Source organism: Sebastes fasciatus, chromosome 19, assembly GCF_043250625.1.
Source record: "Sebastes fasciatus isolate fSebFas1 chromosome 19, fSebFas1.pri, whole genome shotgun sequence".
Classification (NCBI taxonomy): domain Eukaryota; kingdom Metazoa; phylum Chordata; class Actinopteri; order Perciformes; family Sebastidae; genus Sebastes; species Sebastes fasciatus.
Window position 1 is genome coordinate 6814203 of NC_133813.1, and position 27922 is coordinate 6842124.

The following is a 27922-nucleotide window of genomic DNA, read 5'->3' on the forward strand; positions in this document are numbered from 1 at the left end:
AACAAAGAAAGAAGCATCTCAACTAATCTAATTCCATTTAGATTTAGGAGTTTCACGGGTAAAAATACTTTTTTTTTATCTCATATTTTTAATGCACTTTTACAATTAATTTTAAATCATTAATTCATGTTTATTTCTGATTTATGACTAGAACAACTTGACACACAGTGCGGAGCTGCATCTCAAATTAATCTTCAGGTTCCCAGCTTTTCGATGATGTACACCACTTCTATGTGACATCTACTGTTGACCTGCTATCCCCCCCTAAAGACCCCCTGTACCCCCCTAAAAAAAGACAAAGACGGGTCTATTGTGGGTCTCAGAGGGTTAATTATGAGTCACAGTGATGGGATTTATTCATGTGAGTACAGAAACACCCACTAGTGGTACATAACCTCTCCGTTACACTGAAACAACCAGACCTTCATTCAGGGAATCAAAAGATTTTAGGTTGAACTATAATGACAATGATGCTGTTATATTCACTAACAGTATGAAACACATCCGCCGAATGAATCAGTTGTTTAGTTTGTTAGCTGTAACATGAATGTTTGTCAATAAAATAAGATAGACTTGCATATGTTTATTACAACTTCCATATTGTTTACATTCAGGAAGGAACAAGAAAAGTAATAAAATAAATGTCATTTGCATAATTATGTTTAAAAGTTAGAATTAATCCTCCAGTTCAAGTTCAATACTTTACAACAGCATTTATAATTCATAACCATCTCCAGTCATACATGATTAAATGCATTTTTTTTTTCACAACGAGCAACGGTTTGCATAATCTCATAACCTCCATGTGAAGAATCACTGTGAAATGTCGTAATAATAGTCTCGTAGTCTAGGCTCAACGACTTTAAATCCAGGCCTTTGGTCCACCCTGCAACACAGGAAAACAGAAAGTAGTAAACATTATTTCTATGGTGTAAGAGTGTGTTGTTGATCCAACTATTAACCGTGTGATGACTTAAAGCTGGGCATACACTGTATGATTTTAGCCCGTTTCTGGACCGAATTTTTTTTTTTTCTTCTATTTTAGACGTACATACATCGCATACGATCTACTCGTACAGCAGGGGTTACACGACAACATTTCTAAAATCGTATACAGTGTATGCCCAGCTTTAGAGACAACTTGTCCCTTACTTGTATGTCCAGCAGGTCTTCATGAGGTCATACATCTCTTGTGGACAGTTGTTTGGGCAATCCATACGGCTTCCACTTTCAATCATCTGCAGGACATCGTTTCCTTTCATTCCCTGTGAGCAGTGAAACATTCAGATTAAAGGTGCAAATATTGCTCAATACCTCTGAAAGGAATGCATTCGAAATGGTATCACTGGCATTTTTCCTATAAGTAGTGATTTTTTGGTGTCACTATGGAGTTAGATAAGTCTCAATATTAATTTTACACAGAAGGATTCACAACTGTATTTTGTGATTTATATATTAATGACTCCACTCAGGTTGGTTTGAGATTATTTGTACCTTGTATGGTTTCTGGCCGAAGGAGAAGGCCTCCCACATGAGCACCCCGAAGCTCCACACATCACTTTTGGATGAGAATTTGAAGAAGTTTATACACTCGGGAGCATACCATTTCACTGGCCACTTCCCATGACCCTTGGCCTGGTGGAGGAGACACACAAACAAAACATCACGTTACATTGGTCATTTTGCAGCCTCGGATTACAAATAAGCTGCATCCATCATCACTATTTGTCAGTTACTGTACCTTGTAGTAGTTTTGCTCCTCAGCGACAGCTTTGGAGAGGCCAAAGTCGCTGATCTTGGCGTAATGCTGCGTCACCAGCAGCACGTTCCTGGCAGCGAGGTCCCTGTGGACGAAGTTATGCTCCTCCAGGTACTTCATCCCCATAGCCACCTGGTGGACCAGCTCTGTGATGTTCTTTATGGTTGTTTGCCTGTAGATGATCAATTGTTAGTTTGATTATAACATTAACTGCTATTGTAATTATTTTAAACCTCAAATGACATAGAAGACAGGCTGATCACTAAGAATCTTTTGATATTTCTGAACATTAGTTTCACAAAGATCAGTTTTTAAACTAGAAAGAACGTGGTTTATCAATACAATACTAATATCAAAGTTTAAATAATTTTTAATTATAGTTGAAATGTTTGCTTCATCTTAAACTGAACTAAAATTTTGATAAAATCCTTTGTCACACTAGGAACGATAATACGCTGCCATAGGCTGGTCTCTATGAAAATCTTATTTCAAACCAAACCAGAGAATGATCAGGATCTAGTTGCAGTACGTACTTGTTTTTCTGCAGGAACTTGTGCAGTGGTCCGAGCTCGGCCAGCTCCATGACCAACATGAGGCTCTCTGCCTCACAGATACCGATCATCCGGACAATATACGGATTGTCCAGCTGCTGCATGACGTTGGCTTCTCGCAGCATTTCCTCGTGCATTGATTGGTTGCTGTCATCATTCTTGAGGATTTTGACTGCAACTGGCTTCTCCGTCCTAATACATAGGGAGGGTTAGCGTTGTGATGACTGTGCCACCTGGTCTGTGTTGACACTCGCCACCGATGCAATAAATTTCAAGTAGTACTTGCTGTGGTGTGCTGAAAGGTGGATGTGCTTGTGTATGTAGTGTGCCACCATGCTGCGTTCAGAACAAGTGGGAATTGTCATATGTATATAATCAAGCCCCCAAGATGAGCACCGGTCGTTGATGCCAATTTTCACAGTAGCCAAACGGCGGTACTACAACTTCCGTGTCCGTCACGTGATACCATTGGGCCCAAAAAGACTTTTTCCCATAGACTTACATTGGGAACGAGACGAGTACAAGTCCATCTTGGACTTTGGCTAGTTGATGTGTAGCATGGTATCTGACTATTTCATCAACTGGTCAAATAGCTTGGAGTGGTATTGATGGTTTGGTTATATATAGTAGCCTATATCATCTGCATCTGATGGAAGCTGGTTCAATTAATAGGGTGAATAAAAGGGGTGATAATCCTACAGTAGGTCCGATTCTTGTTTATATCCCAGCAAAGAGAAAAGGGCCCCTGGATCCATCTAATAAGGCTTTACATGGCATTTTGAAATGGTATTGAGTGGTGTCTTTGGACAGCTGGAACAAGGATATTTTATTTTAGGATCTTGGGCTATTGCCTCAGTTGTGTATTAAATTGCATGTTATTTTTCCTTTTATGCTGTTTTAATTACTTTGCTTGTATTTTGCCAATTTTATCCCCAAGCTCAAAATACTACTGTGAGTCATACGACACAGTAATAGGGCCACATTGAGGAAAGAAATAAACAAATCAAAGATTTCGAGAATAAAGTCATTGGTTTACAAGAAAAAAAAGTCGTAATATTCTGAGAATAAAGTCACGAGGTTAGGGGAAAAAAAGTCGGAATATTATGAGAATAAAGTCAGAAGTTTTAATATTATAAAGTAGTAATGGTACGTGTTATTTTAGAGGGGAACTAGAGCAGCGTGCCGCCTGTGTGAAAATGAGGAACGTGGAGCATCTTGTTTCACAAATAACGAAATACTTAATCTTTTGGCACATTAGCACCACATTATCATCAGTATCAGGACCTTGAAAAGATTGTGCAAGAAATTGCGTTTAAGAAGAAAGAACCTGATGGGGAAACTGCCTCTTTTGTGGAGGAGGAAATAACTGTTTTTCTTGTAAAGTTATGACTTTATTCTCGATATATTATGACTTTTTTTTCTTGAAATGGTATGACTTTATTCTCATTAAATTACGACTTTTTTCTTGTAATATTATGTCTATAATATATAATGTGATGTTGTGTGATTTAGCATACTTCCTCATCTTGTAGATGCCCTTCATGACTGTACCAAAGTTCCCAGAGCCCAGTTCTCCATCCTCCAAGAAGAGCTGACTGCGATCCACTGTGGAAGTCCTCAGTTCATCTGGGTCTGCGTATGGACTCTCGTATACCTCCGTGTCCATTGGCATGGCCTCTGATGGAGAAATGACCGTGTCACATTAGTGGGATAGTGATGGAGTGATTGACACATCAGTCTGTCTTGTACTGCACTCTTAAACCTGAGAGTCCAATGTATCTTGGGCTGTGTTGCAAGAGGAAGTTGTGGCAAGCCGTTTTAACACTTGATAGCTACACTGGATATGTATTGCTGATATCTGTAATTCAGTTCTTCCTAGTCAAAATGAACATTTCAGATATCCACAGTGATATTCTTCCTATTCACAATTTATCATTTCAGATATCCACAACATCATTATTCCTAGGAAAAATGACGCCACCGTGGGATGGCCGGCAGTGGAGGACGCTGCCTTATACTGTGGGGTCCGCACAGGTTTCGGGTAGCTACATCCCCTGTGGGCGAATGTGTGCTTGTGACTGGAGGAAAGTATTACCAATAGAGTCCAGTAGAGGGCTCCGTCTGTGCTTATAGAACTAGGGTTACAATATTGTAACCTTCGTTCACTGCAAAGCTTGATACTACAAGGAATATGATAGAAAATGTGTTGTATAATTAGCGTAGACTGACTATTTAAAGGAAGGTTGTCTGTATCTGTACCTTTCTACAGAAATCAAAGTAATAGCAGACAAGGCATATCTACCCTCCTATATTCATCTTATATATATTCACTTAGTCCCATATGCATATAGTTCTATGTACATAATCTCTCTGTGTATATATATAACTCCACCTGTATAAATCATCTATTGTTTATAATACTCTTATACAAATTTGTTATACAATATCCCATCAGCATGCAATTTATAGTTAAGCTATTTTTCATTGAATATAACACATGTCGATCACTTGCACTTTAATTACAATCTGTATATATGTATATGCCTATGTATATACACCAATATATCCTCATTTGTATATATTGTCTTATCAGCCCTTTACTAGTTTGCACTCTGGTTAGATGCAAAACTGCATTTCGTTGTACTTGCACTATGTGCAATGACAATAAAGTTGAATCTTATCTAATTTAATCTAAATTCTCAATCGCGACAACAGCAGTATTCTCAACTTTCTATTGAATACAAGATATGCTCGCACCGCTACATCTTAAATAATTTACCTTTGCCGCCTGGATTATTGGGCACCCTGGTTTCGTAAGGATTGAGATTATCTGTGGCGTTGTGTCGAGATCCCCGGTTCTGTTATCAGTTTATCAGAGGAGACAACGTTTGAGAGAACCACACAGAGTGAAAACACATAAAACACATACATGATGCACTGCTGAAATGTAGCCTGATCTGCAAGGAGCAAATTAAGCAGCACTTTCTATGGAACCTGTATTATAGTGATATACTTGCTGAATGTTTAGGCTCAATAATCTTTCAAACATTAGAATTTGAAGTTCAGAACTCATTCATCCGTGTCTTAAGTGGAGAAAAAGTACTGAAATGACAGCAATTTCTGAATCAAAGTATATGAAATTGGCAAAAGGTTAATACATTTGGGTTTCTGGAATATGTTTTCATTCAGCTACTAGTCAGTATCACTGTAATAAATCGTGTCCATTAATTGGGGGCATTGTATGATCGTCCATACAATGGGATTAGAGGATGAGAATATAAATGCATGGGATTAACATCATAATATGCGTTCAAAGAAGGGATGTGGAACAAGCAAGAGGCTGCTGACTGTGGTTCAGGATGTAATTACAGTGAGTAACCACTGGATGGTGTTAGATTGTAAAGTAGCCCAACTGTTATGAGGTCGCACAAACTGAATTGTAGTCAGCTCCAGTTGTGAAACTATTTGGTCTGCAAATTTCATGGTAATTAGGTGATATTTAGCAAGTAACCTATTTGAAATTCATTTTGAATTACTGCCAAATTACCCCAATATTTACCTCAAAATATATAAAAAATTACTTTATTCTAAACATTATTTAATAATTATATTTTCCAATAGCTGTTAATATATTTAATACATTTCTAGGAAAAGAATACTAAGTTAATTATTATGCTTTATTTCCATGTCTGCTGATAAATAGATAATAATTAGCAAATAATTACAAAACGTTTGTGTATAGACAATAAGAAGTGTCTTCTATTAGTTTTCCCCCTCCGATAAAGAGCAGCGCACAGCTGCTTCTCAAGCCTAAGGGCCCTATTTTAACCATCATATGCTATTTTAGCATATAATTATTAAATAATGTTTATAATAAAGTAATTTTTGATCAAATTTGAGGTAAATATTGGGGTAATTTGGCAGTAACTCCAAAGAAATGTCAAATAGGTTACTTGCTAATTATCACCTATGAATGTTGCGGACCTGTAAAATGATGTATTACCAAGCTATCTGCTCTGATCTGATCTGGGATCTGTCAGAGGGATGGAGAGGGGACGTGATAAAGAAAAGCACATAAAGCGCAAGGAAGACTGTGGTGTTAGTAAGTAGCAGCAAACGACACTGAAGCATAATCACACACAGGGGGAAAGGTTAGGGGGTTGCACACGACTGCGACCGTTAGTGCACCTTTTTTATGCCGGGTATGGGAACAGTTCTGAGTTTGGAGAGAAGTCCACCTGCTGCATTGTGCTAAAAAAAAAAAAAAAAAGGTCACAGAGGTTATCAGAGGGCGGACCTGGTAATGTTATGGCCATGCATGATGCATTACAGTAGAAACAGATTCAGGGGAATTGGTTAGCTCCAAACAAGGATGTGTCAACATTATGTGTCGTCTTATTGACTCATTCAACTGCAAAATACAAGAAGTAGACTGTTCATATAGTATACAACATTCCCAAGTTCATTTTACGGTCAGGAGGAAGACAAAAATAAAAGGGTTGGTTCACCCAAATTATGAAAAAAACATATTTTCTGACCTCCTTCTAGAGGTGTCTATACATGTAGACAGATTATTGGACCAGGTTTTGGAAATATCTATCTTTAAAGGTCTCATATTGTAAAAAGTGAGATTTTCAGGTCGTTTACATTATAAAGCAGGTTTAAGTGCTATATAAATACTGTTAAACTATCAAAACGCTTAATATACAGAGAGACACACACAGCCCGTATTCAGTAATTGTGCGTTTGAAACAAGTCGTTAGGATTTCTGTCCATTTGTGATGTCACAAACATACAATATTTAGACCATTACACGGTTTTAAACGAAAACATTCTAAATGTGTCCCAGTTTATTTCCTGTTGCAGTGTATGTAAATAACATCAGCTAACAGGAAGTAAACATGGACCCAAACTGTTGCCTAGCAACGCAATTCGGTTGCAATTCCATTGAAATGCACTAAAACGGAGCGTTTCAGACAGAGGGTAAATACAGGTATATTCAGGCAGACTGAATGAGGAAAATAACGTTTTTTTTTAACATTACAGCATGTGAACATGCTCTAGTAGAAACACAAAATACAAGTATGAACCTGAAAATGAGCACAATACGGGACCTTTAAGATTTCTGAATTGAGCAAGCTTGGAACCCGGCAGAACCTCGGTCAACTTCCCCTTTCCTGATATATTTAGATATGCTACGTCTGTTCAAAGGTAACATTACTATGTAAGTCACATTTGTGTCACAATCTTCATGGACACATCACATTTCGATATAGTCACAGTTACATCGAGGAACTTTCATTTTGTGTTTGGCTTTGTGGACAAAAGCAGTAGTGTTTCCACGCACCAGAGTGCCTTTAGAAAACCTCTCATTTTACTGCAGAAGCAGGGTCTGACAGTCTACCCCGTTTTATCCTGGTTCTGGTTCTCCCGTGCCTCCCTTCCCTCCAGCTGGAGACTCGGCAATACGCGGTGTGACATTTCCTACCATATAGGGCATCCTCTATGGCACTACGCATTATGTTTTCTAAATTTTAAGGCCACCCTAGAGAGCACTTCTAATAAATAAGAAAAAATACCAAGTGAGAAAGTACGTTTTTTTTTTTGGTGAACCAACTCTTTCAATATTAGCCGTCCACATGCGAGAAGATGAACAGACATGTTTCAAGCTAGCTGGCGGGTGTACAGGTGGCGTCCTCATTTCCTTTGGTTAGACACACATGTGAGTGGATGACCTTACTTCCTGTTTTTTAGACCATGAGAATATGCAAATGAATTAATTACACAAAACTTACAAAGGCGGTTAATCCAGGGTGGTCCCGTGGGAGTAGTGGCCGTCCTATCAGCCCTATGAACACAGCATAAAACAAATGTAGATCAGATTTGAATACATTCCTATACTTTTAGATGTTAGATATTAATTAATATGCAGTATACTGTTTGAATGACAGTCTTGCTTTAGTTGTGAGCATTTGTTTTTACCGATATCTCCCTCAGGTCTTGGACAGGGTTCTGTTAGCACTCGCAGCAGGCCGTCTGGTTTGTATGAGTAGTGCTCCACCAGCTGTGGTAAAGAGAGAAATTCATAGTTAAAGATCAACGTTAAAGTGGCAGTATGTAGTATACTTTTGGCATCATTGGGCAAAAATTCCATAATAACCTTTCAGCATATTGTAATTCAAGTGTTCTGAGAGATAACTAGACTTCTGCACCTCCTCATGGCTCTGTATTCAGGCTTTAGAAAATCTAGCCTGTGACGGTAGACTTTGACCAATCACAGGGCATTTCATCGAGAGAGCGTTTCTTATTTGCCTAGTGACCGGTACTTGGCGTTCCTTCACCAGGTTTCACAATGGCGGTGGCGTCACAAACTTTCTCATTTTACAGCTAAACCGTGCACTACTAGATGATTCTGAAGACGTTTGAGGCGAGAAATAGGCATTAACGTAACATAATATTGATTCAGATTTGATCAGCGCTGCCTAGTTTGACCGTTTGGTCGGAGTTCGCGAGTGATTGACAGCCGGCTCTCATAGACAGCAGCTGGACAGCAGACCTCAGATCAGCTCTGACTGCTTGTTTTCCTCCGGTCTGTGAAATCTTGCAGATGCCGTTAGGAGCACCGGAGGACACAGAGGGACATGATTTTTTTCAGGTTACCTGTTTCATGTACTACTGTCACAATAGAGCGACCGTTTTATAAAAATAACTTTTTTTAATCATATTTGTTCCAATCTCTCCGACTTCAGCTTTAAAATAAACAGAAATATGAAGAAAACATTGTTTACCTGCCACAGGGTGTCAAACTTTTTGCCATCCGGGATCGAGAGCTTGCTATTCCTGTCCTTGTCAATGCGATAATGCATGACTTGTCCTTCGTGGAGTAAACACAGAGCGTAGGATCCATTCAAATCTCTCTGTCGGATCCTGCACTCACAAGAAGAAGAAGAAGAAATTAATTCAAGTAGGTGTGAAATTCAATTCATTTTTTATATAGCGTCAAATCATAACAGGAGTTATCTCAAGATGTTTTTCGTATAGAGCAGGTCTGGACTGTACTCTATAATTTAGAGACCCTACAAGAGATCCTTGTAGGGTCTCTTACATGCACTCAGTGCGACAGTGGCAAGAAAAAACTTCCCTCTAACGGGTATAAACCTCGGGCAGAACCAGGCTCTGGGTGGGCGGCCTCGACCGGTTGGGTTGAGAGAGAGAGGCGCAAAGCAACCACAATAATAGCACAACAGCTATAAGTAGTAATACAAATAGGACTGACAACAATAATCAATAGCGATGGATATAATAGAGTGATAGTAGAAATAGCAGTAATAATAATAGAAATATGACTACTAATAATAATAGTAGCAGTAATAATAAGAGAAATATGACTACTAATAATAATATTAGCAGTATTAATAATATAAATGTGACTACTACTAATAATAATAATAATAATAGCAGTAATAGTATCAGTAATAATAATAGAAATATGATTACTACTACAAATATTAAATAATGTTTATAATAAAGTAATTTTCGATACATTTTGAGGTAAATATTGGGGTAATTTGGCAGTAATTCCAAAGAAATTTCAAATATGTTACTTTCTTATTATCACCTAAATACCATGAAATTTCAACCTCAAGCTTTCCCATAAACACAGGACGTTGTGGAATACAGGAAATACATTGAGGTACATTGAGAAAAGCTTCACATGAGTGAGTCTGTAGACATGTAATAAGATTATTTATATATCCACTACAATGCTTGTGGTTTATGGTTTAGACTTTTGTGATGGATGCACCTTTAAGATACTTTAACCTTTGAAGTGACAGCTTTCAATAAGAACTCTTCCTCATATTGTTATGAATTACTCTTATTTGCTCACACCATTTAACACGATTGGCCACAACCTGCAAATTTTAAACTTTAGATAAATATATTTAAATATTTACACAAAACTAAAACGCATCCTATTTTTTTTTTGTGAAAAATCACCTCTCTGTGTCACACAATGACAAACAACTCTCATATAGTCTATTATTTATCTGTATTTTTACTCATTGTTTGATATTAATATTTGTGCAAATGCAAAGTTTCAACAGTTATACCAAGATGAAAATGATAAAGCAAACATACATACATTTATTGAAAAATATGATTCAAAGTAATAATAATAATACTATATGAAATTAATAATTAAATTAAATTAAATTAAATTGAAAATACATATTACATGAAATTAATCCAGATCAGCACATGTGGTTTATCACACACAGATGTCACATACTGTTAAAGGCGTATTTGGTTTCAAGACATTTCACATGTAAAATATCATATTTATTTACATTTGAAAATGTGAAATCATCAATTGCATTTCAAATGTCATTTTTAGGTGGCAAACACATGCCATAATTTGTTGTTTGGAAAAATAATAATCTTAATAATAATATATACTATAATTATAATCTTAAATTACATGAAGGTCTGTTTTTATATTGTTGTACTAAATGTCTTAATATATAACCGTCTCTAGGCAACGACTATTAATCGAGTTATAGTTTTATAGAGTGGAGTTTAGTATTTCTCCACCAGTAGTGCAGAAAAGGATTTCAAACAACAATTAGACCTTCAACAATTAATTTGAATAGTTAAATAAATAAAAGAAAGAAATATAAATATATATCTCTATTGTTTTAGTCTTGAAATATTTTAATCTTCATGATCCTGTAGAGCATCTTGTTTTGAAATATTAATCATTTTATTCTATTTTACTTTTTGATATTTGCCACCAGGGAAAGTTTTAATAGCATTTACTTGGTATCACATCAGCTGCACCTTGTTGGTTAATAAATGTGTGAAATATGTTCAAACATTAGGATCTGAAGACATTACAGCAATAAAGAGAAGAGCCTTGTTTCAGACACTAAACAGGAACTTAAATCGTTGGCCTGTGTGTCATTATTTATAACTATGCTCGTCTCTTCTGTGATCTAAATTATATTCTAAAAACATTGAATATGGGGCTGCTGCGGTAGCTCACCTGGTAGAACAGGCGCCCCATGTACCAAGGCTAAGTCCTTACCGCAGCGGCCCTTTGCTGCATGTCATCCCCTCTCTCTGCCCCTTTCAAAAAACTATATCTGTCTCTGTCATTAAAGGAATAAAAGCCCCCAAAAAAATAATCTAAAATAAATAAATTATAAACATAGAAAATGCAAAAATATTATGGAAATTAAAATATCTAAAAATAGAGCCTTACCAATTATAATAGTGTTTTTGTTAGCTGTTATTTGCCACTCTAGGAAGCCAGCACTGAAACTTTGCAGGTGACTTGATGTAAAGCTTTAATCGTAACATGAAACGTGTTTCAGTGGAAACAAAATGTTTCTATCTACGCTTCGTGAGGAAAAAGGACAGAACAGTCGCATGTCGCCCTGCTGTCATTCTTCCTCTTGTTTGGCTACTTCAGGAAGTCCTTTGCAAACTGTCAGAGCGGAAACCACAGTGTGTGTGTGTGTGTGTGTGTTTGTGTGTGCGTGGGTGTCTGTGTGCTGAGGTGTGTGTCCTCTGTGTTTCTTCAGCCGAGACCACTCGCTGCCTTTCAACTGAAGCTGCAGCAGCCAAATACTCTACACTCACTTTGTTTAAATAGCAAAGCAGAAGACACATTTTAAACATTTAATGTATTGAATTAAATAGAATACAAAGCAATATTACTGATGTACGTAGTTGTTGTGTGTGCATATACAGTATACTTAAAAAGAAATTCAGTAACAACAATATCAGTGCTACGTCTTCCATTGTTGTCCATCTACCAACCTCTAGCTAAAATCGCTCACCAACGCAGGAAGAACCTTGTATCTTAGCATCGGATTCGACTGTTATTAGGCCATTAAATAGGCGTTATCAGTCGCTATAAGCACCATAGATGTGGGTCATTTGGGGCCTACCACGTTGTAAAAGTGAAAGTGAAACTTAAAAGCAACACGTTCTAACACGTTTTAAAACCGAATGAAACGTTACATTTTGAACACAAACAAAAAGGCTTCTTTAGGTTTAGGCAACAAAACTACAACTTATTTAGGTTTATGCAATAAAACTACAACTTCTTTAGGCAAAAAAAACCCCACTCAGTTAAGTTTAGGGAAAAACATTGTGTTTTGGGTTAAAATAACTGCGAACACAAAGACAACTACACATTGTTGGTTTCACACGGGATGCGAACTCCTCCACTCCTTATGGTGTTTCATGCTGTCTACACTACAGCGCCCGACTTCTGCTTCTGCTCCTGCCATAATTACTACAGTCTCTAGAGGTCACTGCCGTTTTCTTTAATACCTTCTTTCGGTGATCTACCATGTGAATATATGATAAAACCTACTAGTGGGTGTAGTGGGCCCCTATTGACCAACATCTATGAGGCTTATAGCGACCGATAACGCCTATTTAATAGCCTGGCAACAGTCTAATCGGCTGAATTTTGTGTGACCTGGGTCATAACGGTGGATGTGAATGTGATTATTCAATGTGGAGAGTGGAGGTGTTTATGGGTATATTCTCTGAGCATGTTATGGATATTGTGAGCTCTGGAGAAATTTGCAAGATTCTCAAAAATAGTGAAATAATTGGTCAAATTTGGATGGATTTGATACAATTAATTTCACACCATTTACTGTATGCACAGCCAAAGACGCTTGTAAAATACTTACAGGAATTTTCCACTTGTACGGGAGCCCTTTTGAAGCCGGGGCTCAGAGTCTTCTCGTGATATCGATCCGTGGAACCAGGGCATTTTTTCGTGTGCAGTGGTGGAAATGAGCTTCTCCAGCTGAGGCCTCTGGCTGATGATGGCCTGCTCCAGAGCTGCTCCCTGCACACACACACATGAACTATAAGCAAGCGCTTCTAATAAGAACAATATTCAGGCCGAGCTTTTCTGACGTGTTCTCAACAACACTATTATAGTAACCACCTCTACTGTTGCCATCTTTACCTATGTTTACAAAATTGGAAGTGTGCTCTGAACATAGGCCCTGTTCAGACCTGGTATTAACATGCGTCCTCAGTGATCGGATCACAAGTGGACAGTTCTAAGTACAGATGTGAACGCACTCAAGACCCATTGAGATCGGATCTTTCAGACCACATTCAGGGGTGGTCTGGGCCACATATGGCCATATTCTTTTAGCAGTGTGTACGCGAACGTGTCCTCGGCCACATTAAGGACCGCCTACTCAACTGACGTCCTGCTGGGATCCACAGGGTCTCTGAGCTCCTCATTTGAATAGACAGGCAGATGAGCACTTGTCTGTCTCGCAGCATGGAAACGGCCTCTGTGCTCTACTGTATTCTGCTGTCGGTACAGCTGTATTTTATAAAAAATATATCTAATCTTTAGGCTACATATCTACAGACTATCAGATTAGGCACAGGAAGTGCATTATTTGTATCCTACTGTCGGAGATGTGTCTGTGTTTCTGTTCTGCTGCTTTGCAAGGAGCTGATACCCGCCTGCCTGCTTTCCTCCCCGGCGGATTTTGATGTTAATAAAATGTTAATAAAATGTACCCAAATTCACGAATATGTAGGATATTACTACAGACATTCCTGTAATATTACATCACAACGTCTGCTGTATTAGCCGTGTGTTTACTACTTGTTTATTTGCATATAGAGCGGGGAAGTGAGATCAGATCACAAGTGGCCACTCATGTGGATCCTAATGCGAGGTGTGAACAGACGTACTTAAAGCTGTCCACTTGTGTTCGGATCACTCAGGACGCATGTTAATATCAGGTGTGAACAGGGCCTAAATGACCTTCCTTCTGGATAGAGCCGGAACTAACCTGCAGATTCCACGTCTGCTTCACGTACTCCCGGATCAGTTTTTCCTTCAGGTCCTCAAACGGCCCCACCTTCGGCTGCATGTTTCTGGGCCTGTTGCAGGGCTTCTTTAGCAGACACACGAGGCCGTCCATCTCCTGGGAGTGGTAGTCAATCACATCCACGGGGGTCCTGTGGCTCTTACCGCCAGCGATGGCGAACGTTTCATTGGGTTCTCTTTCGATGGTGTAGTGGTAGATGCGGTTGGAATGCAACACGGACAGCGCGAAGCCTCCGAGATAGTTTCTGCTTTGCCGTAGAAGGTATAAGCCGTTGGTCGTGGTCGCATGCCGCAGGTATTCCTCCGCCTCCTCCCTGGTGATGTTGCCATAGAAGAATGGCAATGTGTTCACCACGTCAGCCATGTTGACTTCTGGATTGGGGCTCCCTTTTTAAGTCCTCAAACGAAGGATGCAATTAACCCTTAAAAGCAAAAGTAGAATAACAATCAAGATTAATTTACTCCGAAAAAAATACTGCTAAAGGTCCCATATCGTGCTCATTTTCAGGTTCATACTTGTATTTTGTGTTTCTACTAGAACATGTTTACATGCTGTAATGTTCAAAAACTGAATTGTGTTGCTAGGCAACAGCTTCGGTCCATGTTTACTTCCTGTCAGCTGATGTTATTCACATACACTGCAACAGGAAATAAACTGGGACACATTTAGAATGTTTATGTTTAAAACCGTGTTAATGGTCTATATATTGTATATTTGTGACATCACAGATGGACAGAAATCCTAACGGCTTGTTTCAAACGCACAATTTCTGAATACGGGCTGTGTGTATTTCTCCGTATATTGAGCGTTTTGATAGTTTAACAGTATTTATATAGCACTTAAACCTGCTTTATAATGTAAAAGACATGAAAATCTCACTTTTTACAATATGGGACCTTTAAAATATGCAAGAAATTAATGAAAAATGGAGTCACAAAATATTGAGTTCAACAGGATGACTGATAAATCATGCAACCCTTCACTCCATGAATGTCAATACCAAATCTCAAGACAATGTGACCAGTAGTTGGTCACACATGTTGGTGAGGGGAAACCAATCAGCGCCACAATATGCAACCAAGGGCTGACAAAATGCCTGCAGCTTGCTACTAACATTAGATTTCATCACGTCAAAGGATTATTTTAGCACCCTGTCCATCCAACAATCTACAGACTGATCAGCATCGCACCACTGTTGTACTGCACTAGCAGGGCAACACTGAAAAGCAACACTTAAGGCCTTGAGCCATAAAAACGTGTCTACACCTTTTCACAGAGAGATGCTTGTTACCGTAACCAGAGTAACCACAATACAGTGACATGAAGACACCTGTGCAAACGCCTCTGCACTGCAGTCTTGCATGTCTGCAGTCTTACAGATGCCAGAGAGTTTTTCAAGCTTGACCACTCTGGCAAGTTAGTTTGTGATCAGTTTTAAGAAGCTGTTCTGTCCAATAACTGATTATTTCATTCAAGATCTAAAACATACAACAGTCTGAATATGGAGCATGTCGTATCCTCAACATGCGTTTCGAAGGGCCAGTTCAAGAAATCTATGGAAACGTGTTTCAAAGCACCCTTATTGTGTTTGTAGATATCTTAAATTTACTTTTTGACAAGTGATAAATCAACCATGTGAAAGGGGAACCGATGCTGCAGTGGTACGACATTTGTTTGCAATGTAAAATTGTGGTGTCTTCAAATGGGGTCGTCCATTTGAACGCCCACCTCTTGTGGTGTTCACGACCTCGTTAAGTGGAAAGTTTCTGAAGGCTTCACGAGTTGTGATGTGTTTGTGGACATTGTCAGAAATGGCGGCGGCCATGAGAGTTCATTTTTCAGTGCATAATAAGTTAATATATTGTAATTTTAGTTTATCTTCGTAATTTTATAATATGACTGAGGAAAATGTTGGTATTCCCAACGGCCTAATCCTTTTCCTCTTTCATTATGTCTTTGCATTTACTGCATTATGTTACCCACTTGCTAGCTTGCTAAATCGTTAGTCTCTGTGGCTTCTAGACGCCGACAGTAACGTTGATATTGCCGTTGCTTAGCAGCGGTGTTCTTCACGACTTAACCGCTTGAACGCCAAACATATCGTGTACACGACTTCCCGTGTTGTAAAACGAGCTCATGAGTTTCATTTGAAGGCACCGTTACTCCTCTAGAGGTAGTTCCCATTGTTGATCCATTAATATAATATAATATTTAAAAAAAAAGTTGATTAATGCAGCTTTCAGTCTGTTGGATGAACTCAGCTGGTGCCAGGGACCCGTTATTATTGCTAGCTTGTTGTCACAAGAACATATAACTTTTTATTTTATTATCATACAGCTGCTCTTTTGCAGGAACACCCTTCTCTACACTCTACAATTATTGCAATTAGTACAATTATTAGTACAATTATAGTATTTTTAAATAAAGGTAAATTGTATATTGTAAAAGACAATATGTTACAAATATGTTACAATTTTTGTATTTTTGTATTCTATTTTTGTTATTGATGTTTTATAATGTTTCAGAGCGTTTTCAGAATTGTATACATCGATGTTGAAAGATACTGTAATTTGAGGCTAAGTTTTCTTTGTGGCCATTTACATGAAAATGATGGAAATGGCTTCACCGCTACAATACTGTGTTTATATTATGTAATTCTTTATTCACATTTTATCAACCTTGTTAACATGTAGTTGGGCGGGAAATCTGGGGGAGTCGTGAGATGATTAATGTGGTTGGAAAGAAGCAAAGACAAAGTTGTGCTACACACATCAATGAAATAATACCTTTTATCCCTTTTGGTCTCAAACTATTATTTAGTCTATTTAGTCTAAACTATTATTTGGTTTCAAACTATTATTTAAATGAAAACATCTGTTAAGTTTAGAGGGGAACTGCTAACAACTCATAGACTTCTCAAATGTGACAAGGGGAAGGTAGAAGGTACTTTTTGTATTTTATGAGCTTCTCATGTGTTTAAATTAGGTTAGATTTGAATCTGCAAAGTAAATGTAGTGTAGTCGAAACTAGGGATGCACCTATCCGACTTTTTCAGTCTTGATACCGATAGCGATACCTGAGCTTTGGGTATCGGCCGATACCGAGTATCGATCTGATACCAGTGTTTAAATAATAAGCTGTATGCCTCACTGTGTGGAAGTGACTGGGATCATTCTTTTATGTGACTTAAACATTGCTTTCCTATCTTTGTTAAACAAATATATACATAGAATTTAATGAATTGTTATTTAAATAAGAAATCGTACACCAATAACTTGGTAAAAAAATCTATTAAAAAAATTAACAGGAATTACAATTAAAGAGTAAACCTTTTTAATGCAGCAACAAATTGGTCGAAACCCAAAAGGGAATAAAAAAATTCCAGTATATAATAAAATATATATAATAAAACATAGCACTGACTTTAATAGATCAGCCCCATTGTCACAGGTCCGGTATCGGTGCATCCCCAGTAAAAAAGTACCACATGACCTCTGAAATGTAGTGAAGTCGACATATTAAGTAGCAGAAATGGAAATAAATTATAGTTCCTAAAATTGAACTTAAGTACAGTACTCGTAAAGTACTAGTAAAATATTAATTTAATTTGTAAGATCAGTGGTGCATGGTAAGTTAATAAAAGTGCAATATTATAGGGCAATTTTATGTCTATGAAACACATAAAATTGTTTCCATGCTGTTATGTGTTTTATTTAATTCAAGATAATTAATTTCCTGAAACGAGGGCAACTGCACCGGTGAATGATCTCACTCCCTTTGCCCTTTGGCAGATCTTGTTTCATCAAACAGCAAAGTGAGAGATGAATTGACGTGATAAAATCCAGTTAGAAAAGGAACTGTTATTCTTGGATTACACAAAAAAATGTTGAACACTTTGAAACTGTGCTAGTGTCTGACAAGTCTTATCTTAACCAGACAGAAAAGGAAAATATTGCTCTTACTGTATGTGTTGAAGTAGTTCCAGTGTTAATCCTCCTTTTAGTTTGGTTCTTTCAGTCCGTCAGCATATCAGCTGCCAGTCGTCTGAGCAACATGTGAACATCTTAAATTCAGCCCAGCTCCTGACAAACAAACAATACTGCCGTCAAAAACCTACATCCAAACAGTCAGTCACTCACAGTTTGATCCCGACTGTGTTCTCCAGCTGGACCAGTTACCAGTCAGTCTGCGTACTGGTACATAGTGAGGTGGTGGAGCACTGACGCTTCCTCATTTCAACGACTTCCTTGACAATTTAATTCTTTTACTTCCTTTTTTTTTTTTTTTTTTATCTGAACACTGACCACCACGTCTGCTGCGTGCAGGAAATGATGTGACAACTGCAGTGACAGAAGTGACAACGCAAATAACTTTGGATGTGTTTCATCATATATATTTTAAAAATGTATTTTAATTGAGAGAGAAACTTTTTGTTGACACTGGAAACTTTACTGTAGCTGGATAAAAAATATCTTGAGAAAAAAAACTGATGAAGACAACCGTGAGATGCAGCTGAAAGCTAAAAAAAAAATAGCAACATTTTACAGGTCTACAAATTTCATGGTAATTAGGTGATAATTAGTAACCTATTCGGAAATTTCTTTGGAATTACTGCCAAATTACCCCAATATTTACCTCAAAAATTACTTTATTATAAACATTATTTAATAATTATATTCTGCTATTTCCCAATAGCTGGTTATATATTTAATACATTTCCAGGAAAAAGAATACAAAGTTAATTTATATGTTTTATTTCCATGTCTCCTGATAAATAGATAATAATTAGCAAAATTTGAAATTTCTTAAAAAGACAATTGTGAGATTTGTGCCTGATCAGAAGTGTCTTCTATTAGTTTTCCACTTCCGATGAAGAGCAGTGCACAGCCGCTTCTCAAGCCTAAGGGCCCTATTTGAACTATTATATGCTATTTGAGCATACAATTATTAAATAATGTTCATAATAAAGTACTTTTTGATCAATTTTGAGGTAAATATTGGGGTAATTTGGCAGTAATTCTAAAGAAATTTCAAATAGGTTGCTAATTATTATTAAAATGAAGTGTTACCAGATTATTCAATAGAACATTATTATTAACTATAGTTAATTATAATTAATTGGTTTTCATCGTTTCCTGTTTGTTTGTTTTTGTAGTGTCTTTCCACCTTACCGGACAACACATTCTCATTCACACACACATTCATGCACCAATGGCGTCCAGTGAGTTGCTGGCCTGCCCATCGGGAGCAAACTTAGGGTTCAGTTGGTGCTAACAACACCAACAGTGAAAACAATGGCAACAATGCTAAACGAGCTATCAGTGTTAACCTGAGGGGGGACCCAGAGGGTGAGTGCTACGCTTCCGCAACGGCGCCGTGGGTCGGGACGGAGTTCTCGGCTATGTAACCGCAGTCTGAATGGCGTCCTGAGCTAGCCAGTAGGGCCACACATTCACATGCACAAACATGCACTAAATGACACACATGCGAGTAGTGGTTATGGTTTGGGTTATAGGGTAAGTCTGCAGGAAATGAATGTAGGCTATGTAATGTCCTCGACGACTGTGTGTGTGGTTGTTTGTGTGCGTGTGTTAGAGTGTTATCAATCAATTAATCAATGAATCAAGTTTTATTTATATATCACATTTCATACGACAGGAGTAGACTCAATGGGCTTCAGCACTGAGCAGTGTAGGGACAGTTAGTCAGTCATGTGTGAGCAAAACATGTTTACCGATCAGGAAGTGCTAGCTGGCTTTGGTGTGTTTCACACTCGCAACATACTGTCAGTAAAATACAGACATCACACCACCACCGCCCTTTTGCTGATTATAGATATGTCCTAAAAATGTACTTTCAATTCAATTAAATAGAGAAATGCAATTTTAAAAGGTGTTTTCTTTCTTTTTTTGTGTGTTATATTTGTTGAAATTCTCTTAACATCCCGACAGCAATCAATAAATCTAACACGGTAAAAAACTACGGTATCTGTGGTTCGTTCTCATTCCCAGGGCATCCAATACCGATGCTTTGTCACGGCCGTTTGCGTGTGATACCGCCGCACAAGGCATCCTTTAGTGCCGGTATGAAACGCACCGGGCGTTCCATTAATGTAAACCGATCCGTGGCAACAGTAAATGCTCGGGGAAAGTGCGCTGGAAGTGTGATGACGTAGTTTAAAGGGACGGTATGTACGTTTTTACACGTATAAATGTTTTTAAGCGTTTTTCATTGCCAATGTGAGAACAGGTTGTAACCTAACCTAAAAATATTATTCCTTCCTCGACTTTCTGTGTTTCCTCTATCAGCATGTAGACTGCTGAATTTAATGCAAAGAATACTGGACGATTTTTTCCGGGAAAATCCAACGGATGTGACGTCATGCGTGTTCCACTTACAGGGCTAACAGTGTGCAACGATAGAATGACGTTCGGTTAGAAATGGAATCCGCTAACGCCAGTAAACAACCAGCTCCCACCACAGCCCACTCAGTCTCCAACACAAACTCCACGGAAGCACTGTTAACAAGCAATTTCTGATTCTTACATATTGCCCCTTTAAATAGCGGAAAGACACACACCGGGCGGGCAGGAGGGGAGGTGGATGGGTCCAACAACACAAGGCTTTCATCCAGGAGACCGCTGTCCGTGTTTCACTTTCACGTTACAATCAGCTGTTTGTTCGTGTCCCGTGTTCACAACATTCAGTTTCATTTTCACTGTAAAAATGTAGTAGTTTTAAGCCAAATCATGTAGTTCTTTCCTAAACCTAACTATAGAAGTTTTGTTGCCTAATCCCAAAGTGACTCCAATGGTAACCATCATACTTGCCAACCCTCCCGATTTTCATCGCCCTCTCACGGTTTCCTCCTGGGGTCACAATTCTCCCGTATTTCTCCCGATTTATGACAAATTTTCACACTTTCTTTCCTTTTCGTTATCTCAGCCTGTTTCTGGAACTGAACAGTGTGTATAATCCCTACTGTTTCCACCTGGACGACAATAGAGCTACACCAGCTGTCGTTTCCCGGTGGTAGAGAGCAGTCTATACTCACGACACAGAACAGTTTGAGTTCATGTTTAAGCTGCGCTCGCCACAGCGTGCAGCGCCCAAAGTTGGTCTTTGCTTGACGCAGCGAAAAGCCGTCGTGGCGCGGCGCAAGCCGTTTGAAATAACGGGTTTCAGAGCGCAGTGGTGCCGTTGTGTCTGAAAGGACCTTGTGAGTGAGAGACGGAGAGAGAAATGGAGAATACTTTCTTTCCTGGGAGTTAAAGGTAAAATCCCATTGAGTCACATTGAGTTTTCTTATGATTATAAAGTCATTAAAAATAACACTTATCTGCATCAATGTGCAGCAATAACACATTTTCTTTAGAAAATGCTTCTGCAGTTTTCAAATGCTTTTCCAGATTTGTATCTGACAGTAAAACACATGAATACATGGAAAAACCTCCATGTTTTAGTCTCTTGTCAATCTCTAAAAATGTATTTCATGTAAATTCTAAAATTAAATATTTTTTAAAAAGTATAATTTTCTCGATCCTGCTACAGCGATCTGCATCAAAGTGAAAAGGAAAACAGCAACGCTGTCTGCAACACAGCGAGGCAGAGATTGTGCAAACACGGTGACATTTGAAGCTAAAATAGGCTACAGACAGACTGTAGTTCATCTTCAAGGTGGTTCAGGTTTGTTTGGAGTTGATGCACTCAGGGATGGAAAATCTCACCATACGATGTCTACTTGACTCTTTGTGGTCTCCGTACTGCGACCTTCCTGCTCACGTCTCTTCCAACTAGAGGAAGTCGACTGTCTTCACTTCCTTAGCCGTTCTCACCTCAATTGAAATGTGGCCTTGAAGGGGATCTACACACTGTAGGTCTCAATAAAGGAAATCTGTAACACTTCATTTTATAGGTCTGCAAATTTCATGGTGATAATTAGCAAGTAACCTATTTGAAATTTCATTGGAATTACTGCCAAATTACCCCAATATTTATCTCAAAATGTATCAAAAATGACTTTATTATAAACATTATTTAATAATTATATTTCCCAATAGCTTGTAATTTATTTAATACATTTCCAGGGAAAGAATACAAAGTTAATTGATATGCTTTATTTCAATGTCTGAAGTGTTACCTAATATTAGTGGAGACGAGCGTCAGGGTGGATCTGCTGTGGCAGGAAGCTTTAGAGAGGATTTAGACCCCCCCCTTCATCACAAAGTACTGAAGTTCCCACAGACGACTGCAGACCACGGTGGCCTCTTTTTCTACTTTTACCGACACAGCTAAATGATGCAGAACCATGAAAAGTCTAAAAAAATATATATGGACCCACCCAAAGCCAATTCAAAGAGAAATATTTTAATTTGATTAAACAAATGTAAGCATGCTTGACGGAGCTCCGTTAGAGCAGAACAGCTGTGCAAAGGGAATAAATAGGTTTTGTGTTCTTCAGATGTTCTAACTGTATGTCCGGGCGAGTTGCAGTTCTCTTTTTTGCTTCTGTCAAGTTCCTGTTTTCTATTATTAACAATTGTTGGTTTGACTTAAAGAAATTCCCTTGTTTTTTCTGGGTAGACAATTTAAAGATGCTTTATTGGCAAGAAAGTTTAAAAAAAACAACGCTGCCATGGCATCAAAATACAAATACTAATATTACAAACAGAAAGCAGAGAGGCCACCAACTGAAGTTATTACTTTAACCCTCTGAGACCAGCAGGATCGTGGGCGATCATCTTTACTGTCTTTCAGAGGCTCTAGTAGGTCCATACCATGTCGGGAAGGAGGCTAAATAACGCTACCAAAGTTGGGCTAAATATAAGCGAGGAAAAACTGGCATGACCATTTTCAAAGGGGTCCCTTGACCTCTGATCTCAAGGTATGTGAATGAAAATGGTTTCTATGGTTACCCACGAGGCTCCCCTTTACAGACATGCCCACTTTATGATAATCACATGTAGTATAAATGTGTTATTTTCACCTATTCTAAAATGGTGTATCTGAATATTTCTGCATACTGGGGTCCCTAAACAGTCTTGAATTGCATAAATTGTGTATCACTGTAAAGCTGAGACTCTTGTGGATCCAATGAGCCCAACTGTATTCATGTGTGATGATGTTAGTCCCCATAGTAGACATTTCATTGTAGTGATATAATTTTTTTGAGACTTGACCTCACTGTCTAAAATGACCTGTGGTGACCTCTGGGATAATCACAGCCTCATGAAACTTTACAGCCACAAACTAGAGACCTAGAACATTCAGAGGATGGATGGCTTTCCTAGGTAGATTGACAATAAGGGGGTTTCTGAGCAGTTTACACAACAGAAGTGCTCGCCAACCAATCGCCGAAAAATGCAATTCTTGCAGAAATCTCCAAATGTCCAAAGTTTTTAATACCAAATCACAGCATGGCTTTTTCTATGGTGTTCCTCAAGGTCTTGGTGTCTTAATGTGGTATTTTGGAGGGAATATTAGTCATTTTTTATCAATTCTCGAGTGGAAAAAAATGGTTAAATTTAGCACCAAATCTGTGTAATAAATATCAACCCAAAAATTGCTGCAACAATTTATGAGACATAATAGAGCATGGGGATGACCATCATATACTTCGATCATAATGTTCTAAACCCTTAGAACAATTTGACACACAGTGCTGAGCTGTATCTCAAATTAATCTTCAGGTTCCCAGCTTTCAGATGATGTACACCACTTCTATGTGACATCTACTGCTGACCTGCTATCTCCCCCTAAAGACCCCCTGGACCCCCCTAAAAAAAGACAAAAACGGGTCTCTTGTGGGTCTCAGAGGGTTAAGTTGGTTAGCAATTCCCTTTTTCAGTCCTTTCACTTTCGAGAGCAGATCTTATCCTCACCCCATTTTATCATCCTATAACCTGATTTTAACTCTTTCATTCTCAAACTAAATGTCTGATGGATGTCATCTAGTTTGTTACCCCAAGTGTGCACAGTTCATTTCCTTGTAAACATAAAGAATGACAAAGCACAGAACATACAAGGTGACAAAAAGACACTAAATGTCATAAGCCTGTTGGGGCTTATAAAACATTTCATGAAAAAACAAATATGTAGCGGTATGAAAAAATCAAAATGGACAAATGACAAAAAAAGGATCAGTTTCACTGTTCATATTTTATTGCACTCACACTTCAACTTTACAGACAGTTCTGGACAATCACTACACTATCAGGCATGTGCACAAGGATCAATATATACAGTAAATATCAACAGCATTGCTGATTAATTACTGTACATTGCACTGAATGGTAGAATTCCGATTAAAGTCGGTTTTCTACCTCGAAAATGTTGACACACCCAGGTCATGTGAATTATGTGAAAAGGCAAAATGGCAAAAAAGGAGGAAACACATGAGTAAAAGAAATAAAAGTGTGAAATGATAAAGAAAAATAAGTGAATAGATTCATTTGTGGCTGTTTTCAGTGTTATGCGGTAGAACAAACCATGACAAATGTTCTCTAATGAACACACTAAAGATGTAAAGATGTCAAATACAGCTTGCTTGAGATAAGCCACTTTTGTACAGATCACCAACAGGGTAACACAGGAGCATGTGACTGTACTGTACACTGGACAGTTTCATTTCTGCATATTTAGCTGATTAAAGTGGCCCTAAACATTTTCTCTTCTCTGTTACATTTCTAACAATAGTAAAGCCGGTGATTTCCACCGATGTCATTGCCAGAAATGCATCTCTTAAACGGAAATACATTTCTCTAGAAAGCTTACTGATCTGCCACTGTGAGAAGGCTAGACCCGTGTCACAGTAACACAATAACGCTGCAATCAGACCTTTTTTTTTTATTGACAATAACATCCAAGTTTCCACTCTTCATCCCTTTCACACAAATTATCCACCTGAATCATCTGAACCAGTTATGACATGTCAATGACCCACAAGTAGTCCCCAAAATAATCAGAGTGATCACAACTTGATCAAAAATATATTTTAAAAAAGAAAGAAAAAGTCATCGAAAACATTTCTGTGACACTAAATTATGTTTACACTGTCTGACTTTTCTATATTTTTTGCTTGTTTTCTTGTTCTTGAAATACTTTTGCATCATCAGACCTCTAAAAATTCTTCAAATTAGGAATCTGTGATGTGAATAATATCTTTATTAGCTATATGCAATTTCAGTTTGTGATACTGCAGTAGGTTATATTATAGTGCATTTTCTGGAAAATCAATTAAGAAACTGTTCATGTTGTGATCAGCCCAAACCAAATTCCATTCACCTCTATTGTATTGGGGTGGAGGTAGAGACATACTGTATATCTTGAAACCAAACACTTTCAACGAGGAGGCCGGTGTTTGTGTCCTGTGTGAAACTAAAAGTAACACTGACTTATTTTGTCACGTCAGTCGTTAGTCATGTGACTCGTCGGTATCGTCAGTCCTGTGATATGGGGTCAGATCAGTCTCAGTATTAATGAACGCACACAGAAAGATTCACAAATGTATTTTGTGATTTATATATAAATGACTCTCTCCACAAAAATAATATTCAATGGACACAAAAATAGTTATCGTTGTATATAAATGTAAAAAATAAATCCACATAAAAAAAAATAACAACAAATATATTTCTGATGCTTCCTGTTTTAAATAATTACAATGAAAATTGTGAATTCTATTACAATTATTTAAAACAAGACATATTTCTTTGTGCATCAGAAATATATTTGTGAACTTTATATATTTTTTTATGTGGATTTTTTTTACATTTATATACAACGATAACTATTTTGTGTGCATTGAAAAATATTTTTTGGAGAGAGTTATTATATATAAATCACAAAATACATTTGTGAATCCTTCTGTGTGTATTCATGAATATTGAGACTGATCTGACCCCACACTGTGAGTCCCGTGAGTCACTAGTCAGTGAAGTTAATGTCGACCACGACTGTTTCCTAACCCTAACTAACTGGTTGTGTTGCCTAACTTCATGTGAAAACGGAAGTTTACTTTGAAAGGACACTATGCATGTAACGCCGTCCCCAGTCCGTTTAAAAGTAACGCAAGAGGGGTACCCCGGCCGTACGTCTGTCTCCGATGCCGAAGGGCACTGACCAACCGGCGGTATTTGACGAGTTGGGAGTGAGAACGTGTTGTGGATCACCAACAAGGCAAAGCAGGAAAGTGCCCCGGGGCTCCAGATCCTCAAGAGGCCTGAAGTTCTCCAGAGTCACTGTGAGGCAACTTTTTGTGGTTATTGCAAATGTCTTTGGTAACACTACGTGTAGGAACAGGAACACCACATAGACTGAACCTGAACTAAGAACCTTTTAGGTTGCTCCTGTGTCATAATACTAATAACTTTTATCATTTCAGTTGATAATTTGCCCACTGGGGCCCCTCATGGGTCAATCCGACCCTGGCTTCTGCTCCAGTTTTGGGTTAGGGTTAGGGTACTGTACTCTGCATTAGGGATGCCACGAGAACCGATACTTCAGTACCAACTCGGTACCAAAATTCGAAAAATGTGACGGTACTAGTTTTCTGCGGTACCACAGGTATCGAACGATGGCTGTAATGGTAATTTGGTACTGAAGCGGGGGTCCTGGAGATGCGATTCTTCCCGATCTAATGGGGGCAGTTTACCTTATTTTGTCTCTATTTAGTCATATTATATATTTGGCTATTTATTTAATACGTAATGTTTAGACTGTATTGTGAAAAAAGAAGCAGGATGAAATAAGATTTTGTAATAATGAGCTGGGTTTTCAGAAATATATTGGATTATTTTATTATTTTATTGTATTACATATTTTGTTTTTTAACAAAATTGTTATTTTAACTGACAATAACCTGATATTTTCAGGTGGAATTTCATTTCATTCTCACTGTGCAATATCATTTTCCACTTGTGCAATTTTGTTAATACTCTGTTTATTGTCAATACTGTATATACTGCTCCTATTTTTATTCTTCCTTCTATTTAAATGGTTCATATTTTGTTACACTTTGTTTAGCTCTTTATTAATGTGTTAGCTGATGCATTTTGTTTTTTGCACTATCCCCTTTGCTGCTGTACACTGCACATTTCCCCACTGCGGGACTAATAAAGGAATATCTTATCTTATCTTATATTATATTATGTATAATTTCTCCCTTCAGTGATGATCATAAGGGAGGCGGATCTCTGGTTTTGTCTCATTAATTCCTCCGCATTACCTACGTCGTTTAATTCCTCTACTGCATCATCTCACCATGAGCATCGTCTCTTTAACACTCTCCATCTCTGCTGTTTCATGCATGCAAATAAATGATGCATAGCGATGAAACTGTGAGCATGCAGCTGTTAAATGGGTCATATATGCAGTCTACTCACCCTCTCTGCAGAGCTGTCCATTTATTCCAGTTAGTCGCCTCTCTGTCACCCCATTGATAGGAGGCTTTATTCTGTAAGGTCGCCTAGAACTTCTCAGCATCCTCTCATCACTCTGTTTAGAGGATGAGAGGCTGCAGGATGCACTTCCTCTCCGCAGCTGCTGGGTGACTTCCTATTGGTCCATAAACCGTGACGTAAACAACGGAGCTCACTCAGCCGACCAATCATGCTCGCTGAAATAAATTACCATGTTGTCAAATTTGAATTAGGACCTAGATCAGGGGTCAGCTTTATTATGAGAATAAAGTCATAATATTATAAAGTAGTAATTCTACGTGTTAT

General features: G+C 38.1%; 1 protein-coding gene across 3 annotated transcripts; it reads right to left on the reverse strand.

The window, feature by feature from the left end:
• Window positions 1-568: 568 nt before the first annotated feature.
• Window positions 569-27718, reverse strand: syk (spleen tyrosine kinase). 3 transcript variants are annotated; one of them, XM_074618129.1, is made up of 15 exons: window positions 27581-27718; window positions 18161-18280; window positions 14160-14619; window positions 13023-13183; window positions 9099-9237; window positions 8293-8374; window positions 8106-8158; window positions 6499-6561; window positions 5090-5168; window positions 3828-3987; window positions 2293-2502; window positions 1742-1931; window positions 1495-1635; window positions 1153-1265; window positions 569-886 (listed from the first exon to the last, which is right to left on the reverse strand). In XM_074618129.1, the coding sequence occupies exons 3-15, from the start codon at window positions 14559-14561 to the stop codon at window positions 814-816; spliced, it is 1866 nt and encodes a 621-aa protein (XP_074474230.1). In that variant the 5' UTR covers window positions 14562-14619; window positions 18161-18280; window positions 27581-27718; the 3' UTR covers window positions 569-813. The 3 variants fall into 3 exon arrangements, with proteins under 3 accessions (XP_074474230.1, XP_074474231.1, XP_074474228.1); XM_074618130.1 differs by lacking the exon at window positions 18161-18280 and having other exon boundaries at window positions 27581-27682; XM_074618127.1 differs by lacking the exon at window positions 27581-27718 and having other exon boundaries at window positions 18161-18430.
• Window positions 27719-27922: the final 204 nt, after the last annotated feature.

Excerpts from the sequence above, each read along its gene's own strand:
- syk (XM_074618129.1), bottom strand. The coding sequence starts at position 14,561 with ATGGCTGACGTGGTGAACACATTGCCATTCTTCTATGGCAACATCACC. Across the intron at positions 6,562-8,105 it reads ACCCTGGATTAACCGCCTTT|CACAATGCAGCAGGTGGACT; the intron begins GTAAGTTTTGTG and ends TTTTTTTTTTAG. Across the intron at positions 3,988-5,089 it reads CAATAATCCAGGCGGCAAAG|AGGCCATGCCAATGGACACG; the intron begins GTAAATTATTTA and ends TTTCTCCATCAG.